A 26,084-nucleotide genomic window follows, 5' to 3' on the forward strand; every position below is an offset into this window, starting at 1 on the left:
AGAGTACATCCATCCATTTTCAGTACACATTTCTTGGTAAGGGTCAAATTATTCTTGGCACAATTATATTTGGTAACAAAATATGTTGAATGTTGTCACAACTCACTTTTTAGTTTCTTTCTCAGTATTTTCTCTTTCACTATTAGGATTTCTAAACCTATAGATTTGTCATAATTCTGACTGTAATCTGCAGCTGGTGAGCTGTTTTTGTATTGCCAGTTGTACCTCCCATATAATCTCAGATTATGAAATAAAAATGATACAAATGAAGGCCATATGTGAATTTCAAGATATTTTAATAACAAAAGGGGGAGAATTGATTAAGACTGAAAAAACTTGAATTAATGCTGCTAATATGCAATACAAGAACAGTAAAATACAGTGTGCAGCTGAAAGAGAACAACGTTAACGGACAATGGCAAACAAGGCAGTTCGGGGAATAGGTAAATAAATAATTGCAGATTTATACAGAAACAAATGCTGAAAATAACACAAAATCTCTATTACTTGTACACTGTACAAAAGTATAATGGGGTCACAGAATAATAAAGAAATAAAGGTTAACATAGTAACTTCCAAAACACTTTTAATATCTTTCATGGTTCTCTGAACATCCTTACATTGTTCCAGCATTCCAACTCATAAGGCCTGATGCAAATTATTCCATTATCTCCCTTGTAGATCAAGCTTACCCTTTATTGCCAAAAGGGCAGCAAAAGGGATATCCATATCTATTCCTGCATTCCTGATAATTCTGATGATTAAGTGGATATTTACTCTGACTCAACGCCTTTCGTTGGTTTTTAGATGTTAATGATAAAACTGGTTTCATCAATAAAACCCTAGTATTATTTTGTTTTAGTTGATTGATCTTTAAAATGTTAAATGTATTGTAATGATTAACCATATACATATTATAAAATGTAGCTTAACCTGAAATTATCTTTATTTTCTCTGTATCTGTTTAATATACAAGTGACATGTCTTGTAGTTCTTAATCAGTTTTATCCAAACTAAAAGAGAATTGTCATGTCCATGTGGTCAACATCCATGTGGATGACTAGTTACACTGCTGACATCTCAGACCAAGTAAGGCACAAGCTTTGTCATGCATGCTCCATATTCACCCTTCCAATGCTTCAAAGGAATTAAACATCTTCCTGGATATTCAGTCTGAAACTCATCTGGTGGAATCACATTGTCTGTATACCTGAGATGGATGATAATTAGATCAGTCATGAAGCTGGATCACCTTTAGAAACGAGACACTTTGGACATCTGCCCTAGCAGTTTCAAAGTGTGAGAATATTATGGCTCCAGTGTGGATTCTTTCCCATCAACAGATGGTTGATGTAGAATCTCTCATTGACATGCACATCAGATTGTGTGATTAAGATGATCATTCCTGGGATTCCCAGTGGACATACACTAGACTGAGAGAGGAATGGGCTTCATTAATATATAGATCCGTGTATGGTCAGTGAGAACGGGTGGGTATTCTACATACTGTATGGCCCACACTATGGGCAGCACAAGTCATGGAACATGAAAATCAATGCCTATCTCATCAAACTTGAGGGTGAGCTTTACAACAGTCTCTACACCTACAGACAAAGCTAAATATTGACACCTAAGAAGAATATTGATTTGACAAACGTCAGGAACAAAGTTGGTGAATATTTACGAAGAGTACTTTTACTTGGTCTCTAAATATACCATATATTAGGGAAAATACTTAAAATAAAATGCACACAAAACAAGTTCAGAAATTCATCCAATAATTCCCTTACTATGTGCTATTTACAAAAATGCACAGTATAAATTATCTGTAGTATGCATGTATTGCTTTCTGTTTGTTTACCACAGCTGGTGTTTGGGTCCATTCAGAAATATGCAAGCTTATTTATACGAAAACAATAAACAGGACTAACTCAACAAAGGCCCTTTTCCATGTTTCTATATCATTAAAGAAAGTTCCATGTTGCTACCATGTGCATTTTATCCTTGAACAGGAAACTGGGAACATACAGTATATACAGGTCTTCCTAACATTGTCTTGCATGAAGAAAATGGCAGAGATTGGGATAGATTGAATATCCTGCATCCAGCTGAAGACTTTGAGAAGGATATAACTAGGTTCAGGCTCATCAGAGTTCCAGCATTGTCCTAAAGTGTTGTGCCCTGTGGGCTAGCTCTTTGGCAAAGTCCTGGGCTTCCTGCAGAGCCATTTTCTCTGGGAAATGCACTGCTGCCTTCTTTGTGGCTACAGCCAGCTGTTTGAGCAGGGCACAGAGGTGATTACTCTTGCAGAGCAGGTCCTGGTTAGTATCCCTACTGTGTGCCTCCCGGCACAAGGTGTTCACCAGCTTCTGGCCCACCATGATCACAAGCTTGCTGTGGGCAATGAACTTCTCAGGTGGCTGGCCCTCCACCAGGCTGCCAATGAATACAGAGATGGCTTTCTGCAGCGCTCCGAAGTAAAGCTTGCAGTGCTCTGAATATGGTAGCTTCTGCTTCTCTTCAGCTTTCCTTGGAGAACGCGGGGCTGTCTTCTTTGGCTCTACCTGGCAAAGACAGGCAAACAAACATTGCAGAATACTTTGTTTATAGTCTAAGGCTTAGATTGTATTTAACAGTCAAGAGTAAGAAACAGCTGAAAGCCATATGTTAGTTACGTATGAGTGATATACTAGCACTTTGCAAATGATAGACAACGCGTGTATATAGACTAACTAGGTACTTTTGGCCAATAAATAATGCATACCTGCATGTTTTACGTTATTATCCTTGTGTTAGGCATTCAACAACAAGCTGTATTTCAGAAATAAAGTTGTCATGAATACCTTACAGGTGTCTCCTATTCTGAAAGGTATCCAGAAGTGTGCACTCACTATGCCTATAAAGCACAAACTGAAATTCCTTTTACATCTGTCTATCCAATATGAATGCTTAAAAATGTACAGTATTTTGTCTACTTCTTGTTTTACTAATCAGTGTAATTGATTGAAATTAAAACCTTTCTATTTGAAATAGTGATTAGAGGCTGTGGTAGATCAAGGATTTAAAACATTTAATAATCAAAAAGTAGATGGAAAGGTAACGATCTGAGAAATAAATATAAAAAAGAACGAAGTTTGCAGTAACATTGCTCTGTTACTGTAATGTGAGCACTTAAAAACAGGAGCAAAACCATACACAGTGTGCGTCTCAAAAAGCTAGTTATAACTTTGCTGTAATTATGCATGTACTTCTTATAGGACAAAAGCGGGTTGCCTTTGGAGACACAAACAGCAGCGTAACTGAGAAGCCAAAAGTAAAATAACATACAATATTTTGTTGCTAACCTAAAAGAGACAAAACTGTATTTCAGGAATAGTTTTTGTTTAATAAGCACACTTTTTGGTCTGCCAGCCCCTGTGACTGTTTCAATGCACTTGGCTCAGTACTGGTGTGGGGGAGAATGTGCAGAAACAGTTGTGCCAACTTCAACTGGGACTGTACTTCGGGGACCTGTTATTGGCAAGGCATGTTTATTACAATCCACAAGAGGGAGTCTCACTTCTTTATATTATTACACTCTTTGTTCCGTGATGATCTAATTTCCACAAAAACAGGAACTGTATGCATGACTTTATGCATTTGAATTATTCACTTAATCTCTTCAGTCATTACATTCACCCAGGAGAAAATTGATTCACATTCAATTTCTGAGTAAATGAGGATCCCATGCTTAGACTAGGTCATGTAAAGATGTCACATTCTCAATAATGACGGTTCATCCCTTGCTGTGTCTTATTGTCATCTCATTGGCCTATGCAGAGTTTGACACTGGCCTTATGGAAAGGCATCTTGTGGACTGATATGGACCCAATCAAGTTCTGTTAGGATTTGGGGAGAATCCTTGAACTTGAAAGAAGGAAAGTTATGCCTCTGTCAAAGTCTTTATTCTCTTACCTGTTGTTCAGAAGAGTTTTGGCTGCCTAACTTTGACCTCTTGTTCTCCAGCTGAAGCCTCTTTTGCTGTTCGAATTCCTCCTTCCTCTGCAAGACAAGAATACCTCCATCAGTATCTCTTGAGAGGGTAATGAACACACAGACCATACTCAAGGGATTTATAATTCATGCTGTTCTTATGCTGTATTCAAATGATACAAAAAATAATAGTATTACAGAGTAATTTTCTCTTCCACCATAGGATGTTTCCCCTTCATTGAAAGCTGCATTATGTAGAAATGTAAGCCACATTTAGAGACATTGTGCAAATAACTTGTTGCTGTTTTGTATTATTTCAATCAACAACAAAAAGTTTATTTAGGTTTAGCCTTTCTTAAATATGCACCCCATGTATCAAAACTGACAACTTAAGATCCATACATCCATTTTATAACGGCTTTATCCAATATGGGGTTGCTGATGAGGCAGAGCCTATTCTGGTAAGCAGCAGGTGCAAGTTAGGATAGACCCTGGATGGGCCGCTAGTCAGTCGTGGTAAACTAGGTTATGTTATAAAAACTAAGAAGAGCCGATTACCTGCAGCTGTACGTAGTCATTGTCTTCTCCTCCCGAGTCACTTGTCTCTTTACACCCGGCAAAGATCTTCTTCTTCTTATCTGATTCATTGATGGTCATGGGGGTGTCAGCTTCTTTCTGTGAAGGCTTGAAAAGCAGTTTGCCATTGGCATTGAGAATGGACACCAGCCGCTTGACGTCTTCGGGCACCGTACGGGCCACCATGACAAAGCGGTCCAGCTGGTCAGGGGGTGTGGCCTGGCTGGGGTCCTGGGCGAGGGTGTCCAGCCGCCAGCCGTCCTGCTTCAGTATCCTCTCAGCCTCACGCAGGATGAGACCTGAGTCCACCACGATGGCCAGCTGCTTGTGGAGCCGGCCCTGCAGGTTGGCATCTGTCAGCCGCCTGGCGTTGCCCCTCACGTCAGCGGCGAAGCTCATGAAGTCGGTGAGCGAGCCGGCGATGTCCTCAGTCGCGCTGCGGACCTCCTCCAAGTGCACACTGAGGTGCTCCCTGCTCCTCCAGAGGCTGCTCACGAACACCATGAGTCGTGACACAGCCCGGCACACCGCCTCTTGCAGCTCCACCAGCCGCTTGCTGGCCTCCTCCTGAGTGAGTGTCACCTCTCGGACAGGCTCCGGGGATGAGGAGCTCAGAGCTGCAGAGTCACAGGAGCTGGCCGAGGAGGTGGAAGAGGTAGAGGAAGTGGAAACTGTGCTGCTGCGCTGGCTGTCTGCCCCTGACACGCACGGTGCCTCCCTGTCCTCCTCCCCACCCTGCAGAAGAGAGTCCCTTGAAGTGGGCACGTCGTAAAGGAGGTGTGTGCCTGAGCTCACCTCCTCCCTCCCTGGAAACCCATGGGGCAGGTCGTTCATTGGGCCGGGCATCCCCCTACGCAGTGTGGGCACATGGCCTCGCAGGGCATCACTGGGGTATCTGGGGATGGCTTGCTCCTGGATCGTTGGGGGAACTAGATGAAAAATCCCCTCAGTCTTTACCCGGGAATGGAAGATTTTGTACACAGGACCTTTGTTTTGAGCATCGGGGGGACTTCCGTTCCCTTGGGGTTGTCTTAGATCAGTGCTGGGCTTAGGGATGTCATATAAAGAGTGCGTCAGACTGGGGTTTTGAGGACTCCCAATGCGGGCAGGCAAAGTATCATAGAAGAGCTGCCTTCCACTTGCTGGTCCCTTTGTGGGCAGTGTGCTACAGGATTCTTGATTCAAGTCTTGTTTCTCTGGCGTAACAGGGACATCATAGATCCACTCAGACTTGCGTGGGTTGGGAAGGGTACTATATCCGCCTGCCAGCCTCTTCTGAGCCTCAGCTGTCAATGATGTGGGGATGTCATAGCAGGGATCCTGGTGGACTGAGGGTGGAACAGCATAGACCTTTGAGAAAGACCAAAAGGAAAAACAGTTCAGTCTTTTTCTTGCAGAAGCATCTCTTGGGTACCGCTTTTATAAATGTGAAATAAACTGATCATGATGTTTAGAAAACACCTACAGCCGTAAAAGAAAAAGAGACAGCTCAGAGCTCAACAGCAGAATCACGTAGAATAATAAAATAGTGTCTTCAAACAGACATTGGAGAAGGCTGCAAAGACAGATCTGAACATCTAGGGGTGTGTAATGTACTGTAAAACAATGCTCTTAAGACTCCTTTTTCTACTAAGCGTGGAAAACTCTGAAATGAGCTTCAGAATCAAGATAAAAAGCTGAGCAAAATGTTAAAAAGCTGTGAAGAGGTGGTGGGCAACCCACATTCTCAACAGTTTTGACTGTAAAACCCCCACCCCCACCTCCCCACGGCATAGAACCTGGAAACAATTGTTAATTTGTTCACTTTGGCAAATACTTTGCAGTAATTATGAGCAGGCCTGGAATTAAAACCAGATCCACCCAGTGCCCTACTGCAGAACCATGCAACAGCACTGTTCAGTAATGGTTTTAATTGGATAGGTCAGAAGCAGATAAGGCCAGAGAAAGAATTCATGTGAGTATACTTTGTACTGACATTGCTCACGTTGGCAGCGCTGTCCTTGGCGCTCTCGAGAATTTCGTAGGTCTGTTGAAGCTCAGAGCGGGTTGTGAATAAAGAGGTCTTCCTTGTCATTGGCCGGGTAGCTGGCATCTGGAAAGGGAGAAAGACTATTTCAGTTAGCAGAGCTATTTCTTTCATGCACACCAAAAACTCTCAGGTGAGCACAGATCACTGCAAAGATCCTCCCACAAACAGCAGAGATGATTGTGCATACGTCTTCCATGCTTTTGTATTGTGGAGCCATTCGCCATTGTCCAGAGTGCCTACAGCAGAGGTAGTATTGGCTAGAGGACTGTTGCACCTCTTTCTGGTAAAAGCATCCACACACAGTACAGATGGGCACACATATGAACAAAGACACTGGAAGACATGAAAACTTAAGACATGCGCACAGAGGCACAGATATAAACAAAGAAAAGGCAGAGGAACTGACCGTGAAGAGAGAGCTCCGACGACTTAGTGTTGGGACATCATATACTTCCTTGCTGGGGCAGGAGAGTCTGGGGACACAACTTGTCATCCCCCCAAGTGACATACATGCCTGCACAGACACATGGAGGAAGAGAAACACCAGTTTAGTACTTCTCATGCTATTTCAATAGGTGAAAATTACAGTAAAACTGTTGATTTAATTTTTAACCCACTACTTTAAGCTTTCTACAGTTCCAATGGAATCAAAAAAGTTCCGAGCTGAAACTCTGTCGGCAGCACTGTGGCGAGGTTATTAGCACTATTGCCTCAAAGCTGTGGGGTTCTGGACTTGATTCTAGATTCCACGTGTAGAATTTGAATGTCTTTCCCATGTTTATATGGGTTTTAGCACGTGTTTTGGTTTCCTCTCAAAGACAGTGCAGTTAGGGTTAATTGGATTCTTGGAGCTGTAGTTTTTACAGAGGTTTTACAGAAGTTACACTTGGGTTATGAGAATGGGAATACAGAGAAACAAAACAAGCAATGAAATGGCCCTTTGTGCTTTTTCTGAAGGTCTTATATTCTTTGTGAAGCCACACAGCCAAAGGAAAGAGCAGAGTGGTTCTCTCTTTTTGTTAAATCTGGAGCAGCCAGAATAAGAACGTGTTAATCTCAAAGATTAAGGCAGACCCCAGACTGGTTACTGATATTTACTTAACCCTTACTCAATTCTACACTACTGGTCTACCTTGCTATGGTTTTCAGATACAGCTGAGAAGCTTAAAGTCTTGCTAAATCCTACCTCACTGCAATGTACGAAGTAAAGTGAAGAATAAGCAACACCCATGATGGCTCCAGCCATTATTCTGTCACTAAACATTCAACGTGTCCTTACTTGATTGTGATGCAGCGGTTCCATCCTATCTTTCTCCAACCTGTTATGGTCCTTGTGTACCACATGACCAAAGGAAAGTGCTTACAATTATTTCAAAATTCTCCTTTTCCAGATAGGTGTACTACAGTGCATGCAGACCTCCTCAGCCCTTTCTGTTTGATGTTTCATCTATCCATCCGTAGTTAAGTGCTAACCATCATGCTACAATGTCACCCAATATGTCTATTAGTCAAAGTGATTTTCTTGTTTATTTAAGCTTTCCTAATTTGAGCCTGTACTATTGGCTAAATGTGCTGTAGCCCACTGTTTCCTCTCAGGATTATTTTGGCACTGGTCTCTAGGGGAACAGGCCATGAAATGTTTTGTTTTCAAGGTATATGGGTATAGTGTGACAGATGAATGGAGAATTACATAAGTTTGATTTAATTAGCTTCTAGTATCTGTATTATCGATGATGGATGGGTGGCCTAATCTTATCAGGGAAGATTAGAAAGCCTTACTTACTTTACCACCAGCCTGGAGCCATTAGTTTAACACTCATTCTTTGTTTTGTGGTAGTGCCAGTATGATTGAGGAGATAGGTGTATAGCTGGGGGTTGGGGGTATGTTTGTCATGGAGGGGGGAGGGAGTGAAACTGGGTAGTTTGAGAAAAATGGGGCCTCTTCATACTATTGTTCCTGATTTATAAAGACATGACTCCCAGCAATGGGTACAACCTGAGTGTCAACTGTATGGGCTCCCTCTATAGACTCTGGTCATAAATAAAATGGAAACATTAACATCTAAGAACTAAGCTCCTAGAAATCAATTTTATTTACAGTTATAAAATCTTCCAATTATGTTCAAGAAGAACATATCTGTTAGTGAGTGGCTTAAAAATAGTCAGAAATACAATGGATGATGTATTTATTGGAGCTGATTGGAAAAAAACTGTAAAAGTAATCCTGTAATGGAAATCCTAGATATAGAGTATTATTAACAAATACAAATTGTGTCTGGACAAACAATAATTACATGTAATAAAGTGGTGTATAGTCTTTTTTACATATGTATAAAATAACAAAACCTAAGTCTGCATCAATAAACCTATATTCTCTCCTAACAGTATTTGTTATTTATAATGGATTCATAAGAACATGCCACTCTTTGACTATATACAGCTCTGCTGTCCATTTAATCTTTTTTATGAGGCCTGGTGGCACAGACTCTTGCTGTTACCATTGTAGGGTTTACTAGATTGCACACAAGGTGTTCTGAGCCACCTTAAGGTTTATGGACCTTTATGGCACCCAATTATATGAAAGGTAGTAGAGAGAGACAGGAGGTGGGTCATATTTACTTCATCCTAAAGGATGTATCAAGCAGTCAAAAGGTGGATGTAGGTAAGACTTGATTGATCCCGAAGGGAAATTGAGGTTTGAATTTTTAAAGTTTTAAAATTGAGGTTTGAAGTTTTGAAATTGAGGTTTTGGGAATTGAGGTTCCATTAAATGGAAATTGAGGGAAATTGAGGATGTCTGTAATTTTCCTCCCCAGCCTCTGCTATCATACTCAAGAGAAGCTAATGATTAGGGATGAACATGCCTGTTGTATTACAAATGCGTTTCAGTACACATGACAGGCAGTATAAGACATGTATAAGAGATATGCACGTCATAATTGACAGAACACTGTTGTTCAATTTGTGAAAGTTTCCACTTAATGCATTTTTTGGTAGTATTTAAGAACTATCACATGCCGCAAGCTTTCAACATGTCTGGATTTGGCCAATTAACCAGATTCACTAATCATCTATAATGGAAGCCATGCTCCCTGGCTCTCTCACTGCTGTGAGTAAAATAGCTGCTGTAAAGGGAAGCCAGGTTTCTTCATTAGAAGGATGGGGAAGTGGTTACTGTGGGCAGCCGCCCCCTCCACACACACACACATAGCAGGTCACTTCTTCCATTGAGGTATGGTAGCAGTGCCCCTGTTTGCAGTCAGCAATGTCTGATCCCGGTCGTAAACTAATATTTTACAGGCTCATAAAAGGTAAACCAGTACATGCCTGTCCCAGTGGAGAGCCCCTCCATCCCATCTGTAAACGCTTTTAGCAGCAGGGGCTTCGAAGGGCACCATCTTGTCTCCTGTCTGCTCTCCCCTCATCAGTGCACACTGCTGCCCTGTCTCGCCAGTTCGTCAGATGTGCACAATGAGAAACCAAAGCACCCAAACACCCAAGGGAAGGAGACAATCGGCGAAAAGCCTTGTCATTGACCGTTTGTAATAAAGTCACAACAGATCAAGACGAGATTAATAAACATTTTGTTCTGGTGGGTTAAAAAGTCTGGCCAATATTAAATGCCAATTAAAAATGTTTTTTTTTTAATGAAAAATTTATACTCATGCAATGTACTGTCCATCCATTTTCTAGCGGCTTTACCCACTAAGCAATGGGTGCAAGGCAGGATACACTCTGGACAGGATGCCAGCCCATCGCAGGGCCCACACACAGACACAAACACAGACACGCTCACTCACACCAGGGCCAATTTTTCCCAGGAGCCAATTAACCTACCATTATAGGAACCATAGGAACAACATGGAGAGAACATCCTAAATTCACACAGATAGTGCCTCAAGTCCAGAATTCAACCCAGGGCCACAGCAACGCTAACCACTGTGCCACCATGCTATCCTGTACGTTGTCATTTAAGTCATTTAAGTCGAGATTGTGATCATGTTTTTGTATGATAAGACCACACCTTTTTATTGACCTCACTGTTAAATTCTACTGAATACCCATGCAATGTGGGTACCTAGTAGTTGGGACTCCTTGTGCCAAATTGTGGCTGGGATCTCATCCACTTAGGGTGAGCCTTACCTTGCTGGGAGAGTCTCCTGGCCTCTCGGAGGGTTTCCTGCTCGGGGAGGGCGAGAGGCGTCGGGCAGCTTGCTGCGGGGTAGAGGGCACTTTGTAGATGCTGTCCATGATCTCGTAGGCTGGGCTGGAGGCCTGACGCGGGGCAGAAGGGATCTGGTAGATGTTCTGGGGGCTGCGGCTGAGTGGTGTATCCAGGGCGGGGGGACCATCGGCGCAGGCGGTCAGGCAACCCACTTCCGACCCACCGGGCAGGACCTCGGCCTGAGAGGGGGGCAGGAGGTGGAGCCGATTGGCAGGAGCCAGCCCCTGCTGCCCATGCAAAGAGCACTTCCACCAGCCATGGCTGCCGGCCACGTTCTGCTCAAGCACCATCAGGATGTCGCCCTTCCGGAACGCCAGCTCATCTGAACACTCAGCCACATTGTCGTAGAGAGCCTTGGCCAGCAGATTCTGGGGAAGAAGCAGAAGGACAGCCCTGACATCAGCCCCCTTAGTGAATTGAACAATGAGTTCAGCGATTGCAAAATGTCTTTAAACTACTGATGTAGTCGGAGGAACAGCTGCAGCACAGCAACCATTCGGAAAAGCTAGCAAAGTACTTTGACTTAAAACACGCTGTGAAAACCATCCTAAGCTAAAGCTTCAAAAATAAGAGAAAGCAGAATGAACTGCTTTCCTCATGATTTATGGAAAATGAATTTGCCTACAGTTGAAAAATGCGAAGTCCTAAGGGTTATTTTTTCATTCCAAAAGAAGACAGTGTTAAAAACATGACATTTTGATCAATGTGATCACTCAGTTCTCTTTCACTGAAATACCAAATACTGAAATGTATTTTACAACATAAAGTTTTAAAAAAGATTTTAATCACTTTGGTAATCACTCTTCAAATAACCTTTCACAAACTACTAGCATCTTATGTAAAAAGCTCTCTTATACAAATTGAATAAAAATGAAAGTGAACAGATACAATGTATTTAGACTGCAGAGAAATAGTGGTTAGTGATAAAGCTGTCAGATTGTACTGCACTCCTCAGTGACTTGTGTATGATAACACAGACTCTTTGGATGTGTTGCCTACTCTCCCCAAACTTGCTTGTTCCAGACTGCTTCTCAGGATGAGGTTTTTGGTTATAATTGAATTAGTTCTCACAAACATCTTGATACATATAAACATACAATACTTGAAGATCTTATCTACAAAATTAATCAATATGCAAATATTTCTAGACTCCATTAAGCTCATTTTAAAATTTATCAGTAAGATTAAAAGGACTGACTTTGAAACCCCCAGGTTGTAAGTACACAGAACAGCGGGGTCACAGATTTTTAAATGATTAGAGCCTAAATTAAAAAAAATATCTACCAATCAAGGATTACTTTTTTATCTCAAAATGACAATGAAGTGTTACTAATTTAAATTATGTCATTGTTTCATTGCTAGATATTTTTTTCTCATACACATTGCACTAAACTCTTTTCAGAATATAAGACTAAGAGAACATTTATTTAATTTATGCCTAAAAGCGTTTAATTGTTGAACGAGGAAAAGACTTTGCAGATAGGGATCCTCTTATTGTTATTGCTCTAGAAACTTTACCGGCTAAATGTTTATTTTTAATGTTATGATTACTGAATTGAGTTCTGACTGAGCAATGTTGTTATATGTTGTTTTGTATCATGGTATTGTACAGTTGCTGTATTGTATTATTTTCATATATGGTATATGTAGATATGTGATATGAACTCCTGATGTGCAAGACAAGTTCACTTAGGGATAATAAAGGTTAATTTAATTGAAACAGTGTCATGAAGAAAGATTAATCAGGCGGCTCCAGTTGTCTTGCTAGCATCATTGGGCTGGAGAAATGTGAGTGTGCAGGGTGGGTTTGTGTTTCTGAGTTCCTGAGCATTGGAACACTGTGAGCTGACTGAAGAGGCTGTCAGTCTGACAGTCAGTAATTGTGTTGGCCTATGATAATTGGAAGAGGTGTATTTAGGCATTGCTTTGCTGTTGTGCAGTTAAAACGCCTGTAACCCAGACTTCTGCCAAGATTTCCAGTGGGAAGCTTGTTCATGATAAAAGACTGTATGACAGTGAGACCTACTCTGTCAATACTTCAGCCTCACAACTGCAGTTTATAGTGAAGAGCAGTATAACACACAGTTCCAGTGCTGTGGATAAAGGAAATTCCAGGTTCTTCAGAGCATCTTTGCATATGTTTAGTTTTTAATTCTTATTATTAACATTTATGAGTATTGTTTTCATGCTTAAGATGTGCATTGGTTATAGGGCTTTACAGACGCCAAACTTTTTCACACAGATTTTCAGTTGTTCGACCACAGGCAAATCAATTCCTATCCATGAGTATTATAAAATGACTCAAATATAAACAAGCCCTTTCAACTTTTTGGTATCAAATCAGAGAGATTGAACTACACATCTACCTTCTTTACTCTATCGGGAAGTAGTTGCAAGATCAGTATCCATATGAACATTCTTCCTGAGGAAATACTTATTATATCTACACGTTACGCCTCTGAGATATTGGCAAGTATATTTTTGGTGCCACTTGTATTTTTACATAAACTAAAGCACCTGGAGCAGAAACTTAGCCAACATATGCTGTAATGTACTAGAAGAATAATAAAACATTCACCATATACTCATTTTCCATATACGGCTGATGCCATTTTTAAACAAAACTGCAGGAGACAAAGCTCCCAGCAGACGCATTGCAGCTGATGTCAGCAGCCCAGGATCAGAATTGGCTAGCATACACTCCAGTCTGTCTTCGTCCCAATAATAGCAGCACTGAAGTTTCCAAATTAGCTTGGCATAACAGTGTGTTTAACAGGTGGGTCTGGGGGAAGGCTGGCTGGCTCTAGAGGAATGTTTCAGATCTAGCAACTATTGTGCTTAAGATGTACATTGGTCATAGGGCTTCTTTCATTACAGACGCTGAGCTTTTTCACACAGATTTTCAGTTGTTCGACCACAGGCAAATCAATTCCTATCCATGAGAGGCAAATCACAGAAAAGTGAAAATAGAGTAAAAAGGGAATGCAATGGATTAGGGCATGCAAACTCCAGTTCAAAAAGCTATTCATAGCCTGTAATATAGTAGACTGTCAATAAACATCCATTCTAATGTTTAATAACAAGTTTCACAAAAGATAGATTATTTTCATGCTTTAGCCATGCATGATGGATTGTTGATATGCATATTAAGTCTTTGCAATCCCTAAATGAAAGTATAACCAAACAAATTACACAAATTACACAGTTAAGTGAATTACACTATCGTACATTAACTGCTTTGTGTCTGATTGAGAAACATGATAACTATCACAGACTAAAAAGTGACTGATAATACCTCATAATTAAAAAGTGAAGTGAAACAAAATAAACCAGTGCATAATTTTTCATTGACGCTGCTGTTTGTACTTTTAAATATCTACAGAGAGCTTTATGTTATGGGTCACATTTTTAAAAAGTACTACCCTGCCTAATTAAAACAACATGTCACCTTTTTGTCAGTTTGCAAAACATGTTCAAAGCAGTATGCTATTGGCATTTCAAATTTATACAAGGAAATGGAAATATATAACTGTTAAAAACGAAAATACTTATCAGGACATTTGCTGTAATTATCCACACTCTAACAGCTCCTACCACACTGTATAGCCACAACTCTTCTAAACTACTGCCTTGAGCACAAAAATAGACACACGAAATTGATCATAGATATGAGATCAACCACACATCTGGTAAGAAGCACCTTTCTTTTTTGTTAGTTGAAATGTGCTTCTTAGATTAATGTAAAACAGAAATTATCCGGATATGATGCTCCATTTGGGAACCCTGTTGTAACAGTGCTTTATAATTGAACACCCAGTAAGACAAGGAACCATATTACCATTCAGTGCAAGTGGAGCAAACCAAAATTCTAGTTAATTCCAGTTTGTCACAAATCTGTTTGTTTTGTTTTACAAAACGAAAATGAATTTAGTCATCAGCAAACCAGCACTGCGGAATGAACAGCATTCCTCTCAACCCATCCCCACTCCTTCGACTCTGAGCAACAAAGCTTTGTCCTACTGCACGACAACCAAACTGGCTCAGCCGTCTCAGCTTTTACCTTGATCCTCTTGGTCAATAAGGAGTCCAACCAGCTTTCCCACTTCACTGGCTTGAACATGGCTGACGTGGAGTGAGAGCCGGGGCAGTGCCAGGGGGCATTTAGCTGGAGAGCTGGGACTGGTCTGGCGAGCGGTGGGCAGGGGCGGCGGCTGTCCTTGCTGCTGCTGCTGCTGCTGCTCGGCAGCCCCTTGTGTTTCTGCTCCACTCTCCGCCTTCAGCTGTTTTGTTTGTTTCGCAGGACAGAGCCATGTGGAGATGGTACAGGCCTCCTCAGCTGATAACCCCGGCCTGGCAGGGCTGCCTTACATGGCGCTACCCTCTCGCTGTGGTGACTCCTCTAAAACAAAGGGCCCTTTCACCCTCCGGCCTTCCTCCCTCCCTCCCTCCGCACCTGTCGGGGCTCAAGCCAGCCTGCCCTTCACAGCACAGGCTCTGCATACTGCCAGCGGCAGGCCTGCAATCCCCTACTGCTTTCCAGCAAATTCCACACCCTTGTTTTCCTTCAGATAAACAAGCACCCTCTGAAACATTTCCCTGGCTCACCTCTGCTGCCGTCCTGTCAGCCTCACCTAGACCGGGGCAGTTCCTCTTGCGAAGAACGAGCTACAGAGCGGTCCTTCAGGAGAGCCGACTGGCCTCAACACAACGCAGAAATTATTAGCCACACTTTTTAAACGTTCCTGCCTAGAACATAAAATATGCTCGATTTCCTAGCACAGTAAGGCTAAATTTATAAATAAAAATATACATTTTAAATAAAAGCTTTATCTCCAGGTACCCTTTGCATCAAATCTCAGTATATTTGCTGGAAATAGTTAAATCAATGACATGTTTGTATTTGCAGTATGAACTAATCTGTGAGGCCTCACAATGAGAAATTGCTTTGAGAACACAATTTTTTAAGGTTTTAAGCCAACACAAAAAAAGCTTATATTCCCTCACTGTAAATTGAACCAAGGCTGTGGTATTTGAAGATGCGTTTGACTGTTAAGATTGTGTTCCCTGCAGTTCTCGGGCTTTCGGGAATCGGCAAAATCAACAAAACCCTACAATATTCTTGTGGTTTTTTAAAGAATTAAGAGCTCTTTCTTATTCTATTCTTAATAACTGTATTAAAACAAGATTACCAGAAAATTTATAAGGGATAAAATCAAAAAGTCTTTCATACCAGATTACAATAGCAGATCACTATGTTGTTTGCTGAGTGTTCCATAAACGTTTGATCTGTCAGTATAATTGTAACTTTTGCCTGGTATTACAGAGCAGGACACTTGAGTCAGTTTTAGCTTTTCTTTCTCACAAATGATTATAAATCTCCTCAAGACAAACTCTTGCCTTGGAACAATACACTCATACCTTTTGCATGTGTTGTTTGTTGCACTCTTTCATTATCATTTCCTACTAGAATGGTAGGTTTTAAAACAAGGGATTTTTGCCACAAATATGTTCAAAAACAGACAACACATCTTTGTTTTTGTGCCATAGTGCACAGTTTCTGGGCCCACCTCCTCAGTAGTCTGGAACTCAAAGCTAATTGAGTCCCTCCCCTCAAGCGACAATTCCATCTGCTTCTAATTTGCAAACATTTTAGATGAACAAAAATATTTTGTGTGTCTTTGATCTGTAAAGTTTCTTATAAGGAACATGTAACACATCCAGGGTGCTACATAAGGAATGTACTTTGCTTAATGAAATAGTTTGTTGTACATCTAGTTTTCTATGTTGTATAACTTTGGTTATATGACATACCTGTATTTAGTTTGCTACATTATATGTGCTCTTTTTAAAGATCCAAACACTCTGCTATATGATGTGTTGAGCTTGTTAATTGTGAACTGAAAGGCCTCTTCTGGAGGGGAGCTCAGCTGCAGGAGCTCTGAGATTCTTGCACATGCCTGCCTGTTTGGATCAGTCTTTGACAGCTGGCTCCACCAGCTGCTGTCCCCTCGTTCTGCTTTCCTCTCTGTATCTCCTTCTCTCCATGTCCCTCTACGTGCATACAAAGCTAGGTACATCATGATTTATTTCGACATAGAGCATTTCGCTTCCTTGCTCGGCTAAGTGCCTCTTCTGTACTCTCTTACTGTATTTTCTCCTGGTCACCGTTCCTGATGGAAGGGATGGTCTAAATCGGAAAACCACTGGCTACGTCTTTAGCTTCTACCCCTTTTGAGAAGCAACATGAGAAACATGCATGATGGGTGTTTTTTTCAATATTGTGAGATCTGTTTTTCTGCTACAAGGGATTTGTTTTTGTATACTTGAAGATGTGGTTTTTACTGTACACAGCAACACAAACGAAGCTCCTTGTAGAAAGATAAAGTTCTTCTAAGTTTAAGTGAGGGGAGTGGGGGCAAGAAGACACATGAAATGCACCGGCCAAATACACAGAATGGGAGCTCACCCCCAAAAAATGATAGAGAGCACTGGAAAAAAACCAGAAAAAAGGGAATGACAAAAAGCATCTGCTCGAGCTCACGGTTCGGGTTTAATGTGTCTGACTGTACTTCTTCTGATGTAAACAATTTGTGCCAATCAATCCGACCCAGTGTGATTTAAAGGTATCTTAGCGTCTGCCCAATCTTTGGCTGCACTTAGACCTAGAAGCAGAAGATGTCATGTCTGAAGGTCAATAGCAGCAGGAAGCATCATTGACAAAGAGCAGTCAGGAGATCACAGTCACAAGCAAAAGTGCATTAGTCACATTCAGCCAAAAATGCCCTATCACAGAGCATTCCCAAAGCGTAGGTAGGCAGGTACTCACTATAGCAAGAGTACATCTTCAACAAAGAGGGCTGGGAGCAATCTTCATCTGCATCTACCTGTATGACATTGCTTATGTTTAAAATGGATTAACGGGTGTTCTCGATTTTTAAAGCAAGAGAAATCATTGTTCCCGACTGTATCCCATCCAGAACTACTAATCAGCTTGTCCTCTATACCACATAAAGGTAATTGTGAGTGGACTGATTATAAATGAGAGAAGAAGCCTTTGACTCTATCATAGAGTCATGCACAGATACCTTAAAGCCAAGTTTAAAGAAACTTAGAATAGACTGCGATGTTGCCTAATACAGCCTTGTATTTTGTAACTTAGAAAAACGGATGTCTCTATGACTTCTTCGGATGACTGTGCAAGTTAAGTTGCTGATAACAGACGTCGGAAACTGTTGTCAGAAACAACAGCTTAATCATAGTTTATGCTAACGTATATGCATTCTGATTATTTTGCAGGGCTCCACCTTTACAAGTTACACAGAAATACAAGAATAAGAAACGTTTTCCTGTACGTTGTATTGCTTGACCAGTACTCTTTCCCCCGAGTCAGAATTTCCAAAACAAATGGAGCACCATGGAGACGGCTAAGAGACACTGTGATGTAGGAAGTGACATGTTTTGGATGAATTGTTAAACCGAGGTGCTGACTACTAGGTAATTGAAGATCCCAAGACACTGTAAGAGTAGACGTAGTAGACCCTTATGTCTGGGTTAAATTCCACTCTGGGCTTACAAAAAGCCGACCATCCTTGAGATCCCCCATGACTCAGGTGGGTGCTGTATATGTCAATAGCGGACATACTGTATGTCCTTCCTCTGTGTGCCTTAGCGCTGAATACAGCTACAACAAAGAATTATTAATGATAGTAATGAGTAAAGATAAAGTCTAGAAGACATAATTCCCAGGCCCAAACATTTGTACAATCTATTTCAGAGCCAATATTTGTATCAGTATGGCATTTCAGACATTATCATGTTTCACACGGGATGGAATCATACAAATATTTAAACTGTTTGTGGTGGGTCACCACCAAGTGAACCACAAATTCCTATGTAGATTATTTTGTGTATAAGTCCAGTTCATGAACAGGAAGTATACAATGACCTGCAAATTGAAATGCAGAATTTCCCACAGTCGTTGCAAATAATCTTTACCCATCCTCAGTACAGGGTGAAGTTAGGATTCCCGTTAAGCTGTAATCTAACCAGCTGGCCATGTTTTTTTCCTGAGCAACATCTCAAATCCTTAGGGCTTGGTTTTGCATTTGCAGAAGAGCTCTGTAACTGTGCTACACTGGCACCAATAACAATAATCTGTACCCATCCAGCAGCATCTTAAAAAGAAACATGCTCTTTTCTTTCACTGGTAAAAGCAAAAGTAGTAAGGATAGTTAGAAACTCTGCTCCTAACAGTATCCCTTCTTTTTTTGACTGTTCTTTTGTTTTTATTTATTAAAACTCCAGACCCTCATGGAAGGAAACACAGAAGCAATTACAAAACAAAACAGACCACAGACACTTCCACAGTTCCACAATTCACAGTACATAGCAGTGTTTTAGTCAAAAGACAAAGGAGAAAGGAAGAAAAAGACAAAGAACACAAAACATCACATCATCTGAACAATTTGTCAATAGCAGTGTCCCAAGCCACCAATGTAGTGATAAAGGCTGAGTGCAGCCGAGACATGGACCTTTCTAGAATCAAACTGCCCTAACCAAACACATGAGAAAGTAATATCAGGCTCTATCCAACTCCCCTGAATAGTCCTTACTGCTCTGAAATTTCACCACAACCCATAATCAGCACATTAACTCAGATACATTGCAATAACGTGTGATGGTTGAATTACATCTTATTCTTATAATTTATTATTGATTTTATTGAACTTATTGATTTAATTGAACTTTGAATTTATCTATGTCTGTCCCCACGGGCTTTCACAGATTTTTCTTGAAAAACAGGTTTACTGGCAATTTCAGAAGCTTTGATCTAATTTTTCCCAATTTGTAAATTGCACACATGCTTTACTTAGGTGTTTTTTAAGTTTAAATTAAACATCATAATCATTATCTGGAACAGAACCTCAGCGAACTTAATAAGAGGGAGAAAAATGTATGTTCTTCTCATGTTAGATGTAAATACATTTTCTGCATACTTAAAAGATAATATGTTTCTGATATTTCCCAGTAGTTTGTTTCTACAGTTTAAGAATGTTTCTACAGTAGTGCTAACTATTAGGAAGGAAGAAAATTGATTGGCCAAGACAGTTCTGCATCTGCTTTCTATAATTGAATGATGAAGGCTGGTTTGTTAACTGGGTTCAGTTGAACACATTACCTGCTCCAGCAAAAAATACATACAATTATAATCCTTTCCACTTAAGCTTTGCTGTGTATTGTATAAAGTAAATACAAGAGTAGTGGCAGATATCTGCCAATAAGATCCTGATCCATTCATCTAAAACACAAAGTAAAAAGCAGAAGTGGTGCCAGTGAGTGCAAGATATCTTTTAAAGGGTTAAGTATAGCAGGCCATGTTGCAAAATATCACAGATAAAGATAACAGTGCAAAATATCTTGAAATTATTTTTATCACAGTTGCCCTGAACTCTGATTTCCTGTCCTGATCTTTTGAATTACTATATATGCTTTACAGAATAACTACTGATGAGTGAAACAAAATAAAACGATATCCCACAGCTGAGAGACAGAAAAGTAGTGAAGAGAAAGGTCTTTCTAGATAAATGTTTGTCACTTTGAATTGCATGATTGTTTTCTACCTGGGTAGGCCATCAAAAAAGGAACAATCATTACGATATCTGTGTTTTTTGCACTGTTGTTTTACTAAACAAGTTAAATTAAAAACTAAAATAGACCCATAACCTTTTATTTCTAAAAAAGACAGAAACTATATATTATGTTTTACTTCTTCAAATTTAAAAGATGTTTATTGCACAAAAAATGATCAGAAACTGGAGAAAGTCCATTTGAAAAAGCCTTGCTTAACATTCTGCTGTTGTTCAGAGCAACTGAGAAAATTGTCTATATGCATGAATGGTCCAACACAGTGAATGCAAGTGCGCAATGCAAGCAGACTAAAACAAGGACAGTGTCTTCAGTGGTGGACAGCCTGGCAGCTTGAAAACTTTACTGGTCAAGGTACGACAACCCAGTTCTTTGACCTAAGTGCAGTTCAAAGAGTGCAGTGCAGGGGCTTATCACTCTGTGGGTCTATCTAAAAGCAGATTTCCTGCCTTTGCTATTGTGTGCTGCTTTTTGCTTAGCAGTCTCCTAACCACCCCCAACAAACCATTCCTGCAGTGACTCTCCACAGTACGCACACAAATACATCAGGTTCTTTATCCCTCTCCAATTTCTAGGTATATAGAACCCATTTTGTGAAAGCTCAAAAACCCAGGTGTGCCACGCTTTGTACTTTTCTTGTGAGCCTACGTTCAAGTTTAGGAAAGATGTTACACAGTGTGCTGTTGTGCCATGCCGTGGAATTTAAAAAACGGAAGAATAAGCCATTCATTTGAGCAATTTGTAGAGTTAAATGCTTCAAAGACAGGTTTTATATTAGGTCACATTGCCTCACTGCTAACAAATATGATGGACAAGCAATCAGTCTATTAAAACAATTAAGTTACTTTGTGTTCATTCAATTTGGTGTTGTATTCTGTTGAAACCAACTTGTTATGAGGCTTGATAATGACAAACAAGAGAGGTGTTTTTGTTAATGCTCTCCTTAACCAAGGAGGAGGAGAATATGCTCAGCTTTGATGGGAAGAGTAGAATATGCTCACAGCTTGCTGTGCCTTTATGGGGCAGAAAACAGATTTGGAATGATGCATTTCAGCAACAGTTGAATGTTCACCCAAACATGGTGATGACTTTCAAAGACTTCTTTCACTTCTCATTTTCAAAAATAGATGTTTTTCTTCCAAAAAATGCAGACACAATCACAAGTACAGTAATTTCCCTACTAGATATAGCCTGAGCAATGAACAACGTTTCTCACTGTGACAGTTACTGTAGCCATATATCCTCATAAATATTTGAATGTAAATAAGATAAAGAAGTTAAGATTTTGTTTCTCCTTCTCCTTAAAGGTTGTCTTCCAAAAAAGACAAGAGAATGTGTCCTGTTGTACATACAGTACATGACAGGATTACTGATGCAAAGACACAATTTGACAAGGTGACGCAGGGTCTGTCATGCAGTGTTAAAACAGTGGATAGTTCCCCAACTATTTTGGGAAAAAAACAAATTGGATGAAGGAGGAGAATATGCTGTGATCTTATGAGGCAGAAGACAGATTTGAAATGATATATTTCAGCAGCAGTGGAAAGGTCGCCTCACCTGAGCATGGTAGATGACTTTCAAAGACTAATTAAAAAATTACACAAACCTTCAGAATCCTACAACACTACCAACTATATTTTTTCCAAATTTATTCTAAATTTCTGTTCATTGGCTGTTTATAATTACTTTTTCATGCTTTTATCAACACCTATAAATCTTTTAATCATCACAACCCTCAGTATCCTGGATCGAATCTACACATCATTTTGAAACCGAATCTAGTCACCAATATGTCATAAACCTTTTTAAAAAGAGGCTTAGAATCTCTACTGTAGGAAACAGTCATATGTTCTAGAATTCGCAAGATTAAATTAAATCTAGCAAATTTCACTTTTGACAGACAATTTGAGATCATCTTTTAATTACATTATTTATAATACAGAGAAAGAAAAGCAATACAGTATAAGATGCACTAGAGTTGATTTTCCAACCAAAAAATACTTTTACGTAGACTATAACAAAACTAAGCTTTTATTTTAGTTCTTTGAGGAAAGTAGAAGTTTAATTTGTACATTAATGTAAAATGCAAATTAAGTGTGGATCAAACAATAAGTTTTTTTTAAATCATCTGTAAATGTTCCATGAGAAAACAACAAGTTAAAAAAATCATTACGGCAATTTTCAGAGCGTTTACTTGCCAGCTGGGAACCATGTTTCTTTCCCCAAATTCCACACAAATTCCAGTGATATCAAATCTGCTGAGAACAAGCAGCGTGACAAGACAACCCCAGCTGGGAAAAAGGAGCATTTAGGAAGACAAAAAACAAGTAAGTATGTATGTGCACACAAGAGACAACAGTGGAGACTTCTTTCGAGACAAATGGATTCATTTTCTGGGAAAGATGTTCTATGAATAAGAAATTCTTGTATGAATCTGTGTGGTACTTCTGTTAAGATTGGCTTTTGGTTATTTATTAGAGCAATGAAAGTCTTAATAATGATGATTACACAGAAATGTCTATCCATGTAATTCCCAGACACTGGGAAATTTAGTAAATGACCAACCACAAATACACTTGGGAATACACCCTACAGATGGGGAAGACCTATATTTTTCAGCATAGTCTCTTTGCATATCCATAGACTTCTTCCACCATTTAATAAGGCTATAATCGTCCTTGTAATAATATTCCATTCATTGGTTATTTAGCTGATCCACCACTGGAACTTTGGCACTACTGAACTTCCAACCTCTGAGAGCTTCATCCCTTGTTTCAAATGGATCAATATCTGAAAATAGTCACCAGCACCAAAAATGGGCAAGTTTTGTCTCTGAAGAATTTGGAACCAGAAAGGCGATATTGTTACACACTGTGTACGGGCTGAAAAATGGTAACATGTGCATCATGTTAAGCACATCTGTGAATCAAGTTGAATCCAGCAGTACTCGCTGTCAGGGGGCAATTTTCCACTAGTGCGATTCTTGAACCTAACAACACACACCTGCCCACGGATTGAGTGCATAATATACTCCAAATAAAAAAATTAAGCAATAACAAAGTTCAAGTAGTGTGGAGGAACATCTCAGGGACAAAACCAGCATAATTTTATTTACAACGTCATCTATAAACCTGTGGAGCCATGGCAGATGTGTGCGAATGTGAAAGTGGGCTACCTTGAAAAATAAAAGGTTTCCCTGTTACAAATTCTCAAATCCACTTTAGTTATTGATTTAATCTTGTAATCTGAAACTGTCACTTCTGAAGACGTTGACAAACATTCAAAACGGTTTCCTCCCAAAGGCGGGTAGATACAGCTGTGATTGATCATACCCCTGATTCTCAGGACGGTCTGCTGTGCTCATTTACTGTGCAATGTCTTTGGTACCACACTCCTTTCTGTGCAGAACAGACAGAAACACAGCCCAACTCAAAATCCTTTTCCAGTGTCATGGCAGATGTCCAGCAGTTTGCTCCCATGCATAGTTTAATTTAAATTTTTACTGAGCTAGTCTGCGCGGCTCAGTGACTTTCCTGCTCAGTCATACACATTCATATATAATATTTTCCTTTTAATTTTTTGTTAGCTTTTGATCATTCAGCATATTTTATCCAAAGCATGTTATCAAAACAAACTTTCGAAATACACATTTTTCCACTGCAAAAGTAAAAACAAATAATTTCCAGTGAAAAAAATGTGAGTTTTGGGAAATGTTACAGAAGAATTTGGAATGTGCCTTTTCATAAATTACTTAACAGTTTAGTTTTTAAGCATGGCGTGGGATTTTTATCTGTAACTAAATAAAAAGCATAGGTCTTCGGCACAGTACTCCAAATAAAAGAGAAATGCTTGATCTAATCCTTCAGCAATACAAGATATACCTCAGATGCATTCTGTCAGTGTTGGTACAAACACCCTAAAGAGCACCCAGGTTCTATGATTTCTGTTCTCGTTGTCACTAAAGACTCCATTTCCCACTTCATCAAAGCAACACATTACTGAGATCAAAAAGCTTAGTTCTCATCTCTTTTACCATGGCTATCCAGTTACATAGCAAACAGGGGAGTTTGTGTGTGTGTTGTGTGAGGCAGCTGATTCTGTAAATGCCCGATCTGACCACATTGAACAAACACATGATAAATAAATAATTCACTGTACCATTCACATCACATCAACACTGGTGTTGTGGCGAATAGCCAAAGAAAGTTCCCTTCCCTCCTCACTAATAAATCTCAGAACCAAAGAGCAGGGAGGTTAAAATGACCGAACCCTCGATTTTGAAGAGAGCTCACTTAAGTATTATAAGTATTTCACTTACCTCCATTTCCAAAACTCCTAGTCCTCACTGTCCACTGAGGAATGCAGCCCATCCAGCAGAGCCTCTGACTCAATCTCTCAGTGTTGCCCCCAGGACCCCGATATTCTTTCTCATGACTGACAGCAACTGAAGAAACGAAATGCATTAAACAAGACCTCTGCCTCCAGCTCCCACTCTCTCACACACACAGCCTTGTCACTGAGACTGAACAGAGCACAACCAGGGGCTGGGCAAACACAAATGTTGTAGTGACAAATTAGCTTTCCTGTTTCCTTATTGGCTGGCTGTATCCAACCCCCTCTCCCAACACATACATACCTTTCTGTCCTTCCCTCTCTGCCTCCTACCCACTACTGTATTTGCAAGCCTGTCTTCTCACACACACTCCTTACACGCAATGGTGACTATACAATTACGCATTTTATAACCATTTCCACTGAGCTTATACTAAATTGCTTCATCTTCCTTTTTTTCAAAGAAGTCGGCTCTCCTTTCCAGAGAATTCTTACTTATGCTTATTTTACTATTGTGTCACAGAGTTACAGGCTTGTTTTTCTCACCCCAGATTTATTTGTGTATCTTATCTGAAAGCTGTAGATTCCCAAGCCTGTCCTCTTTGTTACCCAAACAGCTCAATGTTGCACAGCGCAAAAAGAGCAATTAAGCATGGGCCTCCTGGGAGGGCAGGAATTAAGAGCTGTCTGCCTTTTAATCAGTTTGTACAAACTGTCCTGGAACAAAGCTGGCAGCTCCATATCAAACAGTATGTTATACAACTACTGTTTTGTACCGAAAACTGGGAAAGTTTTGAACAATACCTTTCCTTTACTTTGGAAATTGAAGAGAAAATATCTATACATAAGAAGCATATAAATAACTTGTTTGCTTGCTAAATAAATCTGCAGATGACATCAACAACCACTTACTGTAATAATATGTGAATCTAAGATGCCTCTAACAAGAAATATTAAAGTTTGGTTTTAATCATTAAGTGTTTTGCTTGGCTTTTTTATTTAAATTTCTTTAATAGGAGAACTGAGCCAAGTATTCAAAATACTTAAAGGCATTACCTGACAAACTCAACATCTTCAGAATCAACACTAAAACATGAACCGGAGGACACATGTGGAAACTACAGGGAAGTGTTTTTAAAAATGAGGAGACACTTCTCTGCATGAAGGGCTGCAGGAGTGTGGATCAAACTACTCAGTCATGTTGTTGAAGCTGATATCCTGACATCTGCGAGAGATCCCTGGATCAATTAACTGCTAAATACAAAATAGACAGGGCCACAGAGTCTCCTCCCTTTCTCTGTCTGA

The 26,084-nt window shown here is 40.0% G+C and overlaps 1 protein-coding gene across 1 annotated transcript; it reads right to left on the reverse strand.

Moving 5' to 3' along the window:
* Positions 1–279: 279 nt before the first annotated feature.
* cass4 (Cas scaffold protein family member 4) lies at positions 280–24,959 on the reverse strand. The gene is made up of 7 exons (XM_088937224.1): positions 24,766–24,959; positions 10,721–11,170; positions 6,984–7,091; positions 6,524–6,640; positions 4,531–5,898; positions 3,955–4,041; positions 280–2,564 (listed from the first exon to the last, which is right to left on the reverse strand). Exons 1-7 carry the CDS (start codon positions 24,769–24,771, stop codon positions 2,148–2,150), a joined length of 2,553 nt encoding a protein of 850 aa, XP_088793350.1. The 5' UTR covers positions 24,772–24,959; the 3' UTR covers positions 280–2,147.
* Between the last annotated feature and the right edge of the window lie 1,125 nt (positions 24,960–26,084).

This window comes from Atractosteus spatula, chromosome 19 (assembly GCF_055471065.1).
Source record: "Atractosteus spatula isolate fAtrSpa1 chromosome 19, fAtrSpa1.hap1, whole genome shotgun sequence".
Lineage (NCBI taxonomy): Eukaryota > Metazoa > Chordata > Actinopteri > Semionotiformes > Lepisosteidae > Atractosteus > Atractosteus spatula.